Genomic DNA, 16348 nt, shown 5'->3' with positions numbered 1-16348 from the left:
AAAAATTGTAAGTTTACTATGCTTGTGGGGACTAACAACCCGTTATAGGGACAAAATGCTCGTCCCAACGAGTCTGAAGGCAATTTTCAGACTCAAAATGTGGCTTTAGTGTCAGGGTTACAATTAGGTTATGGGCAGGGTTAGGCTGAGGGTTAGGGTTAGGGTAAGCGGCTAGGGAAAGCATTATGTCAGTGAGATGTCCTCACTAAGATATGGAAACGTGTGTGTGTTTACAGAGGGAGTGAGCAGAAAGGAAGGGGCAAACAGTAGGTGTCTGAGGCAAGAACAGCTGAGTGGAAGGAGCTATTAATAAAGCAGAGCCGCTTCTCCTCCCTCTGCTTAATGGAAGTGTAAATAATGGTAAATTTAGATGTCTATACAGACCTAACAGGACAGGCAGTATGAAAATATCAAAAAATTGTTTAGGCAGTAAGGCGGGAAAACACAATTTCACGCAGATATAGTATACCCAAGAAGATATTTTGTATAATAACAAAAGTTAAGTATTCATGGAAGCGTGTATATTTATTTAAAGATTCTAGGGGAGCTTCTAATATCCCTTAATGCGTAATTCTGACCAACAGCAACCACTAAAGAAAACATTTACTCCAAAAGGCACTTTGGAAATTCACAGAGAAGGATACTAAGAGGAAACATTTATACTTTTGCAGACAGCCAGATGATTTAGAAAAACCCTCCTTGGGAAATACCAGACACCACCAGACTACTACAACAACAGTCCGGGGGTCAGGCTGCAGTGTTTGGTAAACTGGTGGAAATGGAAAGAAACGCTCCAGTACACACATTAGGTGGAAATAATCTTACCCCTATTCCTCCTGCCTTTCTACAAGGTTGCTGGAAACATACAAAAGGCTTAAGCATGCTTGGGTTACACATTACGCTTTGTATTTACACTGAATTTTTTTTCTGCCTGGTCTGTATCTCAAACAGGGGTTTTCTATTCTTACATGTAGCTTACTCTGTCTTAACCAGCCATTTATCGTGGTCTGATCACAGGAAGAGACTCGTTATTAAATGTTCAGTCAGTAACGAGGAGGAGGAGGCAGAGGGAAATGGCAGATGAAGCTTTAGGAAAATGTGTGGAAGTGAGAGACGGGTTAAAGGAAGAGGAGGCTCACTTGAGATGGAGAGCAGCTGGCCAGCTCTTTCGGTGGGCTCTCTGGTGGAGGTGCAGAGCTGTTCTGGGCTTGTTTCCTAAGAGAGTTCATGCACACAGACAGAGACAGAGCCAAGAAAATTTAATACAGTTTATGCATACCTGCAGTGCATTCAAACTCTTATCTATCCAATTATCCTGGTGAGTTAAAGCAACATATGCACTGGCAGCAATGAGGGGCTTAAAGTGCAGGAAAGTGATCTCTTTCGACCTCAGCGTTTGACGAGACACTTCCACACTACTAACACGCTTCTCAGGTCTGAAGCAATCATGGGCTCATAAAGTGTCTTTGAAATGACTTAAACCCTTACAGCTTAAAATCCCCTTTTCTAAGCATACACGGCAAAAAACAGAAAAAGAAATCTAGCTGAAATTTATTCTGTGACAAGCAAATTGTATGTACGAGGACTTCAAAGACCTGAGACAGTCACACTGAGAAGCTCAGAGGGTAGCTATGACAACTGAGTGAAGGAGGAGGTACTTGAGAGCAGCCTTTAATTATGTAAAGAGAAGGCAAAGTTTCAATAATAAAATCTGTGCACATTTTTAACATTTAATGCTTCTTAATCTCTCAGTCACTGCAGTGTGTTTATTTAACGGCTGAATGGTTTTGGCAGCAGCTCGTGCACGATGAGCGAGAGAGTGCCACGACACTCTGAAGTGACAAAGAAAGTGGTGCTGCTGCTCACTTGGGGATGGACGCTTGTTGTGCCGGGTTACATTTATAAAGAGGTTACTTTTGCATGCTCCGACAATAACAGAACGCCGATTTAAAGGCGAACGAGCAACATTTACACGCCTCCATTACCCACGAATCATTGCACGGCCAGGTATGAACAAGGATAAACGGTGCATGCTACGTGCAACAACGTACACTTCCTGAGAAGTGTAACTATGCGTTAGATTGAAGCATCCCACGGCTACTGCGATTGGCCCGTCGATTCTCCCTGTGCATTTCCAGCTACGTTTAACGTTGAAGTACGATATCAGTGAGACGACAACAATCAACGCCTCAGTATAAGGAATAATCATCAGTGTCAATATACAGAGGGGAAAAGAGTCACAGGATTTGTTCCTATCGACTGGCACTGCACGTGTAACAGCAGGACACGACAACAATGTTGACCACTTAGGTAGAATACATCACAGGCTCTACAAGGTATTCCCCACAGATATATGAATCAGTCCTTAAAGTTGCTTTTTTGAAGCGGAACCTCAGTCCGCTGGCTTAAACACTAGCAGTAAAAACAGAATTCACTGGACAAACACCACATGTGGCCATAAAAATAAAGACGCATGCAGAGATGCTCCTGCCACAGCTGAGGACTTTATCAGTAGGGGGCAGTTAGGTACACCAAGTCTCGTCAGTGCCGCGCCCTTGTAAAAATCACGGCGTGTGTTTGTGTGAGTGAGAGAGAGTGAGTGTGCAGCTGACACTCAAAGGCAGGCAGGAGTGAGAGTAGTGAGACAGCGGGCTGAACCTTGGACAGGTGCCACTTCACACACAGATTAGCATGTGCTGGAACACTTGCATCATGTACGCCTCACTCATGTTGCTGTGCGACTCCTGCGTGACTGACTGCATTAGCTCCAAACACTGGAGGAGCCACGGAGGGGGAGGTGGTATTTAGGTGGGAGGCTGTTTGCTAGTCAGCTGATAAACTCCCCCAAAAAGAGCTCAAAGTACAGTAAAGACACAAATGGGCAGCAAGCATGTACGGATGTTAAAAAGAAAATACAAGAGCACACACACGAAATACTGACTAGACTTTCCGACAAAAACCGGAGAACTGCTGCAGTGCATGAGACTGCGTGTTGCACGGTGTTGCATTATGAACACTCAGTGTTAATATCCTGGCTGCCTTCAGGTGTGGGCACAGTTAAGGTTACTGTGGATAATTGGAGCTATTCTGGAGTCCACTACATAAACACAAACTGAGGACTGAATGTTGCTGGTCTATATATAGCCGGTCGGGCGCTCGCTCCCTCGCTGGCTTGCTTTTCCTCGGCGTTCCAGACCATGAGAAACCAGATTTTTCCACCGGGACGGAAGCCAGCAACTCACGCTGTTAACAAATACAACACTAAGAGGAAATTCAGTGGAATGCAGCAATCTTCCTGGGGCACAGAGAAAGTCGAGCACATTCATACCTCCCAAAAAAATCCTGAAAGAAAATAATTTCAATCCAAAAATATCCTTATACATGCAACGATCACGTCTCATAAACGACACGAGGAACATATTAAAGAAAAATAAGCATGCATAGATATTAAACATTACTTCAATGCGCCATAAGACTTTAAACTCATAACCATCATTCTGGTGCTTAACTCTCGCCAGAAATACAAACAAGGTGCTTTTCAAGATTTTTAAGCCACAACATGTGAGATGAAACTTAAATCTACTGATTTACCAGAAATGCTGCTGTACAAATGAACACTGCTACAGTATCAGAGCCTTCTAACTGCTGTCATGCTATCTCACTGAACACACGTACGCATATTTATTGTAACTGCAGACTGCTGACGTACCTGAACAGAATTCTCTTGAGAAGCTGCTGGTCTCCTTCTGTGTAGCCTGGCCAGTCCTTCTGAATTTCCTTATACAAAAAGTCCTTTAATGTGAAAGTGTTTTCTCTCCCATTCAGGTTTGCGACCTATGAAAGGAGCAGAAATCTCAGGTGAGCCCAGCTACTATCAAAGTATCAGGAAATTTACATGATGGCCCAAGAGTGTGTGTGCGACCTGTTGCAGGTGGCTATCCAGGGAGTCTTTGTCTAATGGCGAGAGACCATCCTTCTGCAACCTCAGGATCAGCTCGGGCTTCTTGTAAGGCTTGAGAGCCAGCAGGTGGACGAGGCGCTCTCGGAGCGGCCTGTGCTGAGTTGCGCTCTTCTTCAGCGTACTGCTCGAGATGATGACGGGTCGAGACGTCCTCCGTGAGGGGGCGACGTCTGAGAGTCCAGGTGCCGGTTTCCGGATCTGAACCTTCTTACCTGAGAAGAGTTAAAACGCACAGACTGATGTTACACATTTTAACGGATCTTTCAAAGAGCCGTCTTAGGAAAACTGTCTGCAGTTTATTTACGAGTTACGACGAGACGCTCGTCTTATGATAATTTTAATTATAAGGGGTATTTAGCGAGCTATGCTGTAATTTATCACAAATAAACACAGTGTTAGAAAAATGAGTCATCAGGTTGCTTTTTGGTTGACGGCCAGTGTATTTTATTTTCTTAAGAACAAAAACTGCAGTTTCATCACAGCATCTTTGGACACAGTGGCTGTTAAAGGCTGGGAGAGCTTGCAGATGACTCATAGGTGACGCATTGTGAAATGATCTTAAGTTCAAGTCTGTGTGGCAACACTAAACTTCCAGCAAACAGCGGTGATCGCCATCTCCCAGTGACACCTTGCTTTCGGATTACCTCGTGGGGTTGGTGTGATTACCAACACCCCGTTTGCTTCCTAGCACGCAGACCGAGCCTCATGCTGAACAGGCTCACACTAGATTTTTTTGTAGGCAGCGAGGCAGAGCCGCTGCGGCTTTCTGCTTCGACTGACGCTCAGGGCACTGCGGTGCGGCTCTGATACCAAAACAGAGATTCAGGAAGTGGACGTGTTATGTGTGGATGTGCCTGGGGGCATTTCCTCCTCTGTGTGTTTTTAAATTACATTCAAGGAGAAATGGATCAGTGCATATGAGCCTTTACAGCAAGCACGCATGCTGTTACTGTGAAAGTACACTGCCGTTCAGACACAGGTCACTTTCTGTTAACGCTTCATTCAGATAACCACAGCGAGGAAGCTCAAACAAGCCGTCTGGTCCAGTGAGAACCCATTCACCAGCAGAGCACGGGCCAAGTGTGGGTGTTTGCAGGGAAATATCGCTTCACACGAACCAAAAGCTCAACACTGGTAGTCTTACTAGTCTGTGTGAGTAGGAGACTCTGAAAATGACAGACCAACAGTTGGTATTCATGTGTCATAGTATCGCGTTTTCTCACCTACGTATCGTCCCCCAGGCTTGATGACGATGGCGCTCCTGCTGCGAGTCTCCTCCTCAACCTGGGCCATGCTTTCCTTGGCCTTCTGGTAGGAGTCGTCTGTGGCACATACTGTAATCTTGTCCTGGATCCCACCCAAACAATCCAGCTGAATGCTCCCTTCACTGCCAAAACAAAAAGGAGGTGGTGAGAGAGGAAGACTGAGAATGAATGGACAGAAGTTTGAACTGGAAAAAACCCCATTAGAATCCCTTTTATTGGAGATGTTGAATAAGACACCTGTGATACATTTAAACGAGTCCTACTTTAAAGTACTGCAACAGTGTATTTATAACATTAAGTATTAAAGACTATTTTCACTACTCCACCCCTTCACCGTGCATTCCTGCCCACATGAGAGCCATTAAACCCCCCGGAGGGCACAACTATTATTTTTTCAATTTCCAGCCAACTGTGGGTTCCCACAGTACGACTCACTGCGGCATCAAATCCTATTCTTTCACAGACTTTCCGGCTCCCTTTGATTCCCTTCCACTTTGATGAGGATTTGGCAGAAAATGAGATGGCGCTAGCACAGTTGGTGGAAGCTGAGCTCTGTCATTTGGGTTTTAGACTGCAACTGGAGGTTGACGAGGATCAAGTCGGAGATTCGAATTAACTCCAGCTGACCCACTTTTTAAAAATACTTTGAGAACAATGGGGTCAGAAACTTGACGAGTACAAGATCCTTGTAGTTCCTCATTCTGTTCCTCCATTTCCTTCCTCTTCGACGCACACGTCTGCCGGCATTAATTTGATTCAGTCACAGTTTGCGGACGTTATGTGTTGAGTCTTTCCCACGTCTACTTGCTGGGATGGGCCCGACCACCCATGATTGAAGTTTAACTGTACTGGAACACCAGATAGCTTAGGTTCTTACCTCAACATTATTTTGCAAGAATATTTTGTTTAATAACTCAATTTTGGGTTAACTCGACAGAACAATGTCGTCACTCAGCTCGCGGCACCTTTTCATATTTAACTGGAAAAAGATGAAGAACGATTGAACCATTTACCAAAGTTCATAAACGTCACAGCGTCCCGGAGCCGAAGCCCCCATTGTCTTCATCTATGCTGCCTGTAAGGTGGTGAATTGAGAGACCTGATGATTGGCCTCAGGTCCCGAGTTCAACAGTATTTCCAAGCAACAGTCTGCCTGAAAATACTCATTAGATAATTGAAGTCCAAAGACTGCTGACTATTTACACATGGTTTAAATATGTTGACAGAACATGACATTACATCTTGTGTGTTTATGGAGTGTTCCTAGTGCCAGTCCCAAGCCCGGATATATGGGAGGGCTGTGCCAGGAAGGGCATCAAATCAAACATGCGGATTCATCTGCTGTTGGAGGACTGACTCCTTGGGTAATACGCGAGCGACCGTAGGCACCTTCGTGTATTTACATAAGAGAAATTAATAAGAAAGCACTGCTTGTATTTGCGCTCTTCACCTGGTGATGTACTGCTGGATGCAGTCGAAGCTGCCCTGCGGGTTATCTCTGCCCACATTCGACAGGTAGAAAGTAAAAGTTTGGAGTTCGCTTGAATTTTCTGAGCGTGGTATTGAAATTTTCTGTTGAAGACAAAAACAAAACACATGATACATTAACTCAGCATGAAAGTAAAAAACAGACAAACAAACAAACCTCAGCAGATTCTGGATTTCAAAAAGATCTGATGCATATTACAAACACGTTTAACATACTTTCCAGACACTTTTCCTGTATGTTGTTTGCATTGCTGTAAACAGGATGTCACTGTGGTATATAATATTTAAGAGAAAAAAAAAAACTTATAAAAGCTCCAGATATTTTCTGCTCATTTAAAAACCACACAAAATGCAAAATGCATGTAAATCTACCACCTTGTGTTTCTACGGCATTCATTCACAACTACAGAGTGTTTTAATTGTTGTCCAAACGCACCATTAAAATATGTTAGCAGAACAACTATGGTAGGTATTTCTGCAGTCTGTGGCTTTGGATGTAGTTGCAGTGCGCACATACTACTCTGCCCCCACAAAAAACCCTCCTCTAGCACTACAGGTGTCGGTTATAAAAGACTGAGGTGAACGTAGAATTAACCACCGTCATCTGGCTAATAAGCCTCTTATCATAAAGCAAAGCTTCTGGATACTTTGGTTAAGTACAGGAAATGGTTTTAGAAGAGAGCCGAGATTCAGACGTTGCGTTTTTCCTTTAAAGTAGATTGGGCACTATTGCAGTTATGCTATGTGTGAATACAGCTGACATTTTAATGCAGTGCAAAGAAGCAGGCTGGTAATCTTCTTAAAGGGCAATGTGTAGAGTGAGCGGAGAAAGCACGGGGCGACACCCAAACCTTGGCTGACACATTTCTGATTCATCTCAAAATGATTTTATTACGCTGTGAATTCAACAGCGAATTGATTCGTCGTGTAAAGAAACTTCTTCACTAAATGAGCGCGAGCGGAGGCAGAGGTTTGTGTTTTCAGCACATCTGACCAAATTCAAGTGGTGTCACCACCAAGGACTGTGCATCACACTGAGCCAGTGCGACAAAAGGCTGACGTTACTTATTTGGTGGTTTTGGACACCTAGCAGGTCCTCTTGATTGGTGAGCAGGTTACTGCTGGTGACCCAGCCTCGATCAGAGTCTCTGCCTGTGACTCACTGGCTCCTTAATCAGTGCTGGAAGTCACATGCAGGCGGCTAAACCATTTTACCAAAGACAAAGTGTGGAGGCTGCAGGTGACACAATCACCTGTATTTTCCTACCTCTAAAAACTGTTCCATAACTCTGAAAACAGCTGTGTTAACAAAAGGGAAAATGATCATTTAGAAATTATAGCACACTTTTTCCTCGTTATCTGCATTAGCCCAGTTAATTAGCAGCAGTAACACTAACCACCCTCCTACACTGTACTGCCTGTATTTACAAAGAGAGAGCCGGGACAAGATCAGGTGTAAGAGGAGGGAAACTCAGAAGTTCCTTTCTTATGGAACAAAGTATGACTCAAGTGCACAGCAAGATTTATGAAGAGTGAAGTACACCGCCTGAGCTCAGAAAACAGCACAACTGTAAAAAACACATCAGCACCATCTGGTGATTGTGCTCACATCCACGTTTGTCCCGTTTAGGAAATCTGGCCCTATATGTACTCAGTGTTCTTGCTCCATTTTGTAATGAGCTCCGACCCCATCGCTCGTCTTTACAGATCAACCAGCCATTGCAACAGAGACAAATGGACGCAGCCCCATTATAACTCCAGCACCCACATACTTGTACCTGCAATAAAACTCTGGCCTACAGCAAACAGGAAAAATACAGACTATGCAGATAAAAGAAGCTTACTCTAAGATCAGTAAGGGCATTTCTATTGAGCGTTTCACGCTCGAAAATGTGTTGCCATCAAAGCTAGCAAGCATCTCCAGGCTTTCAGCACATAATAAAACCCGTTACGGCAGTTTAAGAACACGAAATGCACGTGGGAAGAAGATCAACAATGATACAGTATGTCATGGTGTTGAAACACACCTACATATCCAGTTTAAACATACTGTACGTGTGTCACGTTTAGTTGAGAGAGCAGCAGATCGATGTGTTGACTGTGAATCCAGATCTAATTAAGAGGCACCGGAGCTGACTGAGAGGCAGGGCACAGGGGAGTGACTCAGTGACTCACGTTGGAGAGGATGAAAGAGTGAGAAGAGGCTCCTCCACACCAAATGGCTCAGGCTCCACGCTAACAAACTGTCGAAACCACCACGTGGACGCCTGAACTTACTCATCCATGAACGAGCACCGCTTCTAAAGAAAGTTATCACTTTTGAGATCAAAACCTGACAAGAAAAGCCTCCCTCACAACCAAGAAAACAAGACAGAGTCTGTGTCACCTGTGCATCTGATTTACCAACGTGCCTTTGATCACACTGAGCAGGCAGGACTAGACACGGATGATTTTAAAAAAATAATAAAATCTTTTTTTAAAAAAAAATATATGCATTAAGTAGAGCCAACATTTTAATAATACATTAAATAAGTTGTGAACTTTTAACACTCGCAGGAACTGAAAAATGTGACTGCAGATCCGGTTTGGTCAGAGTACCCAGAGCTCCGGTCTGCATCAAGATTAAGAGGCTAACTGGGTTAAGCTTTATTTGCATGGTTAAAACCTTCCAATTATTAAAGCTTTGAGAGCTTTAGCACAAATCAAAGGAATACAAACAAAGAAACATTTTAAAGAGATTACCCATCACCACCTTGTGGGACCGTCTGATGTTCAACACATAACCAAATTAAGTGCAGTTCTTTACAGTGTTAAAAAGGATCTGAACAATTAAATTTAAAAAAGAGAAAAAAAAAAAAGTTTTACAGAGACGGGGATGCAGCAAATTCACCAGTCCCTTTCATTATTATTTTTTTTAAATCAAGCCAAAACCCCACAAACTTGATATCCACACCTCTCATCAAGATGAGAAGAGAAGAAAGTCTGTCAGTGTCAAATCTTTGGCTTAGAAAGTAAGAAAAAAAATAGATTAATAAATTGGAGACCAAGATTAAATGGATGACACTATTGACTTGTTCAGCTTCAAGCCAGCCAGAGAGCTGTCCAAATCCTCTCCAACTGAGCCGACTATACTTGACTAGAAATCATGGTGCATGGTGGCCGATATCAGGAGCAGAGCAAGAAAGTCATGAAAAACAGTGATTCATGAGGAGAGACACGATGGATCTGGGGAAGGATAAGAAAACAATAATACCCCCGCCCCCGGATCTAATAATTGACCCTCCAAGTCCCTTGTCAGAGGGCACAGCAATCAAACCCTGAATGGAAATCTGAAGGGCGAATTCTGCAAATCCACAGTTACCCTGGGCACACCCACGAAAGAGCAATACAACAATGAAATCTGGAAACATGAGCCAGTCCTGCTGCTGATACATGTGCTGATAGTTTACAACAGTGTGAGGTAGCAGGCTTATCTGTATCTGGTCGACTAAGATATGCATAATGATAATTTTTCCTTGCACTCTGCATCCATAACACAAACAGGCACGGTATTTTTTTACACGTGCTGCGGGGGGAGGAGCCAGAAACGCCGCTCGTCGAGCAGTTAATGAATCCATTATGAGAATTTGTGAGTATGTGGGAGAAGCACAACCTGCAGCAAAACGTGTTTTAAAAATAATCTGGGGACAAAGCTACTGAATGTTTCACCATTTTCAGATTTAACTGTCCTTCCTGGCTCTAGAAGATCCTGTGAACATGAGCACTATTAAGCAATGTGTAGTCGTGGGTTTAATTAATCTTTTATCTATCTTTGCAGCAGTCTGTAATTTCTGCACATTTGATAAATAGACAAAATCAAACAAGAACAAGTGATTAAAATGTTTTTAAGCTCAATTCTGATGACTTTGCTTTGTGGGATGATCAGTGTGCAGGAAAAACTCTGGTACATCCACCACTTCTTCTGAAGAATTCATAACATAAAAAAAAAAAAAAAAGGAAAAAAAAAGGAAGTGTGTGTCACTTTTACCAAAACTGCATTTTAGGACAGAATATTTCTGCAGCCAGAATGAAATGTGAGGGAGAGACGTCTCATCATCCAGATCAAAGTTTTCCATGTTTTATGCAGCCAGCCTTTGTGTTTTTTGGCCATTTAAAATATGAAACCTGTCTGGAAAAATGTCTCCCATTTCGTTTCTAGCCTTTTGGATTTTTCCCCACTTTTCTAAAAAGTATGTGTGCAAACTCTGTCAGAGCTGAACCAGATGAATGAATCTGAGTGAATGAATATTGGATCTCTTGACAGCCAGGCCATCTGTTCTGTAATTCAGCCACTTTCACACTTATGACTTGCATTCTCATCTTAACACCAACAGATTTTTTCCCTGAGCGAGCCTGCTGCATCATAACTGCAGCCTGAAACGACCGGCAACAGACAGCAGTACCTTCTACAGAACACGTGACCAAATGTGTGTTAAGTTAAAGACAGGTGGGTAGGTAACGCCTACCATGACGCTTCTTATAAAAACTGCAGTGTCACATTGAATAATCAGCCTGTAAACTGGAGATAAAGCCATCTTTCCACAGCAGACGTGTTCACACATAAAATAAATGAGCATTAAATGAAAGAGCGCCTGGCTCCATGGTTCTGCAGTGCACCAAAATACTGACAGCAGGCAGGAAAGCTTGCTACAACTTTAAATACAAGGCTATTGTGCATAATGTTATAGCAAGAATATTAGTTCTAAATTTTAAAAACAATGCAAGCTGAAATACTAAATACTTGGCTACACTTGAGCTACAGCAGTGGTCCCATCTGCTGCTTTACAGGCGTTTATAAGACTACATACATAAATGATGATTGGAGAGCTTCTGCAGACTCTGGTCTGTTTGTGTACATCAGGAAACAACTCGTGGATACAGTCAAGCAAAACTTCTCGCCCTGAAAATATTTTTATATTTAGAGCATTAAACTTCCATAAGGAGACACATATTGGCAGATGTTTTGCTAGCCAGCACGTTAAAAAAAAAAAAAAAAAAAGTTTTCAGTGTGCTGTTAGAAAGTATACCAGCCACCAATCTATTTAACTTTGTCCATCAGCAGAAATTTAAGTTCTGCAATTCAGTGATGATCGGCCATTTTATTTTAACCATTTTTCATGTTAAAGTTCATTCATTGTGCCTGCTGAGACCTGCTGATATGGGAACTGTAAAGCTTATGGAGGAGGCTGCCTGAGGTTACAACGGAAACAGTAAGACACATTTTAACCACATTTCTCAATACGGTGCCAACCTGTGCCGGAGCTTTTTATATCACGTTCAGTGACCGAAGATAACCTGGTGTCAAAGCCTTTACATAAAGCCAACAGCCTGGGGTGCAGACGAGGCAGTGCCAATGAGAGCGAGTGTGTAGGAGGGCAGGATTAAGACAGATGTATGAAGCATCATTATGGATAAAGATGCTAGAAATCTCTGGTTTTGTGGGTATTGTGACCACGCTGGCAGAACAGAAACACCACTTGGGACACAGATGCACTGCTAATAAAACATCCGGGCATGGCAGACAGTAAGGTTTCCAAAGCAGAAGAGCAAATAGACAGTGTAAGCATGTCAGACGGGGCAGGCTGACACATGTCAAGTGGGCATGTTGCCTTTAATGGAAGAAGCTGCTTGTGCAGAGTTCATCATTGTCGGACAGTTAGCTGCTGATACAAGGAGCGCTGGCACCACGGTGACATTTTTATATCATGGAAAGGCACAATTAAATTATAGGATTTGAAGGAAAACGTCAGTGCGTTCTGCTCACTTTGTTTACTTCACTGTCCGCTACTCGCTTTGCATTAAGAAAGAAAACTGGGCACTTTGCATGGCACTGCTTGCTGTACCATGCAAACTACACCAATACTCATGCAAAATATTATCAGGATGTCCTAAAAACTCCCTGAAAAGCCTTCAGTTAATCCAAAATGCTGCAGCAAGAGTAGCGACAGGGACTAGAAAGAGAGAGCATACTTCTCCTATATTGGCTTCCATTCATTGGCTCCCTGTTAAATCCAGAATTTAAAATCCTGCTCCTCACATACAAGGTCTTAAATAATCAGGCCCCATGTTATCTTAATGACCTTATAGTACCATATCACCCCATTAGAGCACTTTGCTCTCGCACTACAGGCTTGTTGTTTCTAGAGTATTTAAAAGTATAATGGGAAACCAAGCTTTCTGTTTTCAAGTCGTTCTTCTATGGAATCAGCTTCCAGTTTGGATTCAGGAGACAGCCACTAGCTCTACTTTTAAGATTAGGCTTCAAACTTTCCTTTTTGCTACAGCATAGAGTTAGGGTTGGGTCAGGTGAGCCTGAATCTTCCCTTAGTTATGCTGCAATAGGTGTAGGCTGCTGGGAGATTCCTATGATGCATTGAGTGATTCTTCTTCAGTCACCTTTCTCACTCACTATGTGTTAACAGACCTTTCTGCAGTGAATCATACTTTTTATTCATCTCTGTCTCTCTTCCACAGCATGTCTTTTATCCCGTCTTCCTTCTCTCACCTCATCCAGTTGCAGCAGATGGCCGCCCCTCCCTGAGCCTGGTTCTACCAGAGGTTTCTTCCTGTTAAAAAGGAGTTTTTCCTTCCCACTGTTGCCAAGTACTTGCTCATAATGGGTGACCTGATTGTTGGGGTCTGTATTACTGTAGGGTCTTTACCTTACAACATAAAGCGCCTTGAGGCGACTGTTGTTGTGATTTGGTGCTGTGTAAATAAAACTGAATTGAACTATTAAGTAGTTCAATCTGACCATTTTTCAGTTTGGACAAATAAATCTAACAGTCTAATAAAATAAAATCCGAAAAGCCTCAACTCTGGTTAAAATAAATACAACTAATTTTTACAAATTTCAAATAATTAGATGTAATGACTTTAATAAGCGCACTTTAAACTTTAACTCAGTTACAGTTTGTACCAGAGACAAAATTCAAAGAGATTTGGAAAGTGGAGAAGATCAATGTTAACAGGACATTCGGGGTCCTGTATGATACTTAGATGATAAAACTATCAAACATCATTCATCAAAATTCCCACTGTGGACAAACACATGACTGACAAAGAGTACACATGAAACACAAGCCTTCCTTTATCTTGCTTTCATAACATGTCTGAATATAGGAATGAAGACAGAGGCAGAGGACATGACGCTGCAAGAGGTTTCGTTTTCTCCCCTACTAATCAATTTGGTCAGATCACGTTATTTGGAAGGAGAAGCAATAGAAAACAAATTTACGTGACTAACATCACGACAGGGTCAAACGGCTGCCTCAAGTTCTGTGGCAACAGTGCTTTAAGGTTGAGCAGTGCTTACACAGCACATGACACAATGGCAAGGAGAGCATCATTACATTTAACATCTTTTTAACTTCTCACACTCACACACAGTGTCATGCTTACAAAGAAACAGCAAACTTGTTGGGTGCGTCACCATTGAAATCATCTTGAAAATCTGAACTGCGTTATACAATCACCTGCCATTCTGTTAAGTACACCTCACCGTCTTCAGAACGAGGTCCTCTGCCATCGATAAAGCATTTATCACCCAGAGAACTGCCTATTACTGAACCTCTCCGTGCCTAAACGAATCCAATTGCTGCCACGTGGCTGATACCCGCATTAACAAGCAGATGGATAGGTGTACCTAACAAAATGACTGATAAATGTGTAATAAAGACATCTTTTGAAACTGAAAGTGGCAAATACCTGCGATAATTCAACAAGGTCAACTGTAATAAAACTGAGGTGATGATGTAGGTATAGTAGCGTGTTTACGAAGCGGAATACATTCTTACCCCTTGGTTTCCATTAAATCTTATCAATGGCGATGATGACAGGACCTGTGAAAAGAAACAAAAAGATTAATTAACGTCAGCCAAGTTACCACAAACACCTTATAGGTTTTTAATTAACTGCTCATGTATGGATATTAAAACTGTTCAGTGAGGGCAAAAATGTGATTTTGAAACCGTCAGCAGTAGATTAAATGGTAACAATGGTAATAAACGGTAACAAAGTAAAGCCATCATCAATTCCGTCCTTTGTCTTCAGAAAAGATACCAGACACTTTGCTAGCTCCTGTACCCGACCCGGTTGAAATCAGTTTATTCCAGTGTAAATGAACTGTGATAGATGGGGAAGACTGTGAAAAATCCACCCAGCGTTGGAGAAGCAGAAGCAGTCACGGGTGTAAATGAGGAAGAACAAGAACAGTAAAAAAAAAAAAAAAAGAAGCTGCCTGCAATCATGTGGTCACCTTATGGCTCAAGTAAACAATACAGAAGAGAACTTTTAAAAAGGCATGCTATGTGCCGCAGACCACAAACACGTATGGATTAGTTTTTATGCTGAAGAGTTGATGGTCACATCAATGGTACTGAAAGCAGTAACGCACGAACACCAGAAATAAACCAGAACAGACCATTTCACACTTTCTAACAAAAAAGACGTGAGCGAGACAACCCATTTAATATCACAAAATTAAACTGACAAAATTGTGACCTCCCACAAGCAGCAATAATTTTGTAACCACGGGAAAAGCAGCACAGAACAGAGTTTCCAGAATGCTTTCAAGGGAAACTGCGTTTCCTCACGAGTCCATTTCTTATAAATGTAAATTCTTTCAGTTTAACGATTCTCAAAAAAGTGGAAAAAAAACAAAAAACATTACAGCATTATAATTCCCGGATTTGGGGGATTTAAAAAATAAAAATAAAATAATAATAATAATAACAATAATAATAATAACAATAATAATACACGTGCATTCTTAAAACAAATCTGGTGCTGACGCTAAGACAAAGCAGGGAGTGGCACAGAAAGCCAAAATTAATCAATCAGCTGTTTGCTTCAACCTAAACTGGACCTTTGACAGTGTCGGTGGCTCCAGATGAAGCCTTTTTGGGGCGTCAGCCTCACAATTACAGGTACTGTGGGTACTGTAAGTACCGTTAAACATTTAAACAGCACTTTGGCTTTTCTGATGCTGCTTTAGTGGATTAAATGTGATCAAGTGAGAGTACTAAAAAGTTCAAGAGAGGGTAAGCCTATTAAAGACACAACATGCTTTGTATTCTTGCCTGATCCTGACCCAGAGATCTAGCACTTGCATTTAAAGATAATTTAGTTGCTATTCTGTGTGGTTTCACATAATTTCATTTTATTTTTTAATTTCAGGCCTTAATAGTATGGACCACATTTCTAGCATAAGGGCCGGTGCAGAACAACTGCACATCTCTACCCATTAAAAGCCTACTGGGAGGAACTCTTGAAGCTTTCTGAACTGAGTGGTTTCTGGCATATTTCTTATGGACAAAGTTGATTGGCTATGCCTCAGACGCTAGTGAGGATGGTCTCTGCCTATCCAACTACCTTTGGAAAAGCCCACAAACTATTCTGATGTTCATCAAACCACATTTTGATATATACACCATGGTGACGAACTCATCGTGAATGGTACTGAAAGAGTTTAAATACAAAAGAAACCGGTCTGTATAAAATTGTGGGAAATTTTTTTCCCACCTTAGTAAAAGCTCTCCAATGATTTTATGGTGTTAGTCACTAGTTTAAAGGTCTTCTTTAATACTGTAAAATG

The 16348-nt window shown here is 42.1% G+C and overlaps 1 protein-coding gene across 1 annotated transcript in view; it reads right to left on the bottom strand.

Annotated features, from left to right (window-relative positions):
- Nucleotides 1-16348, bottom strand: part of ell (elongation factor RNA polymerase II) — a 34802-nt gene that overhangs the window by 5341 nt on the left and 13113 nt on the right. Inside the window, exons 2-7 of the mRNA XM_006790339.3 lie at nucleotides 14550-14594; nucleotides 6677-6798; nucleotides 5185-5348; nucleotides 3923-4173; nucleotides 3710-3834; nucleotides 1140-1215 (exon numbers count right to left, since the gene is read on the bottom strand). Of these exons, the coding sequence (XP_006790402.1) occupies nucleotides 1140-1215; nucleotides 3710-3834; nucleotides 3923-4173; nucleotides 5185-5348; nucleotides 6677-6798; nucleotides 14550-14594 (783 nt within the window). The remainder of the gene's footprint in view (nucleotides 1-1139; nucleotides 1216-3709; nucleotides 3835-3922; nucleotides 4174-5184; nucleotides 5349-6676; nucleotides 6799-14549; nucleotides 14595-16348) is intronic.

Source organism: Neolamprologus brichardi, chromosome 23 (genome assembly GCF_056152115.1).
Source record: "Neolamprologus brichardi isolate AB-2024 chromosome 23, ASM5615211v1, whole genome shotgun sequence".
In the NCBI taxonomy this organism is placed as follows: Eukaryota; Metazoa; Chordata; class Actinopteri; order Cichliformes; family Cichlidae; genus Neolamprologus; species Neolamprologus brichardi.
Note: the sequence above shows the minus strand (reverse complement) of the source record. Positions and strands in the feature narration are given on the sequence as shown.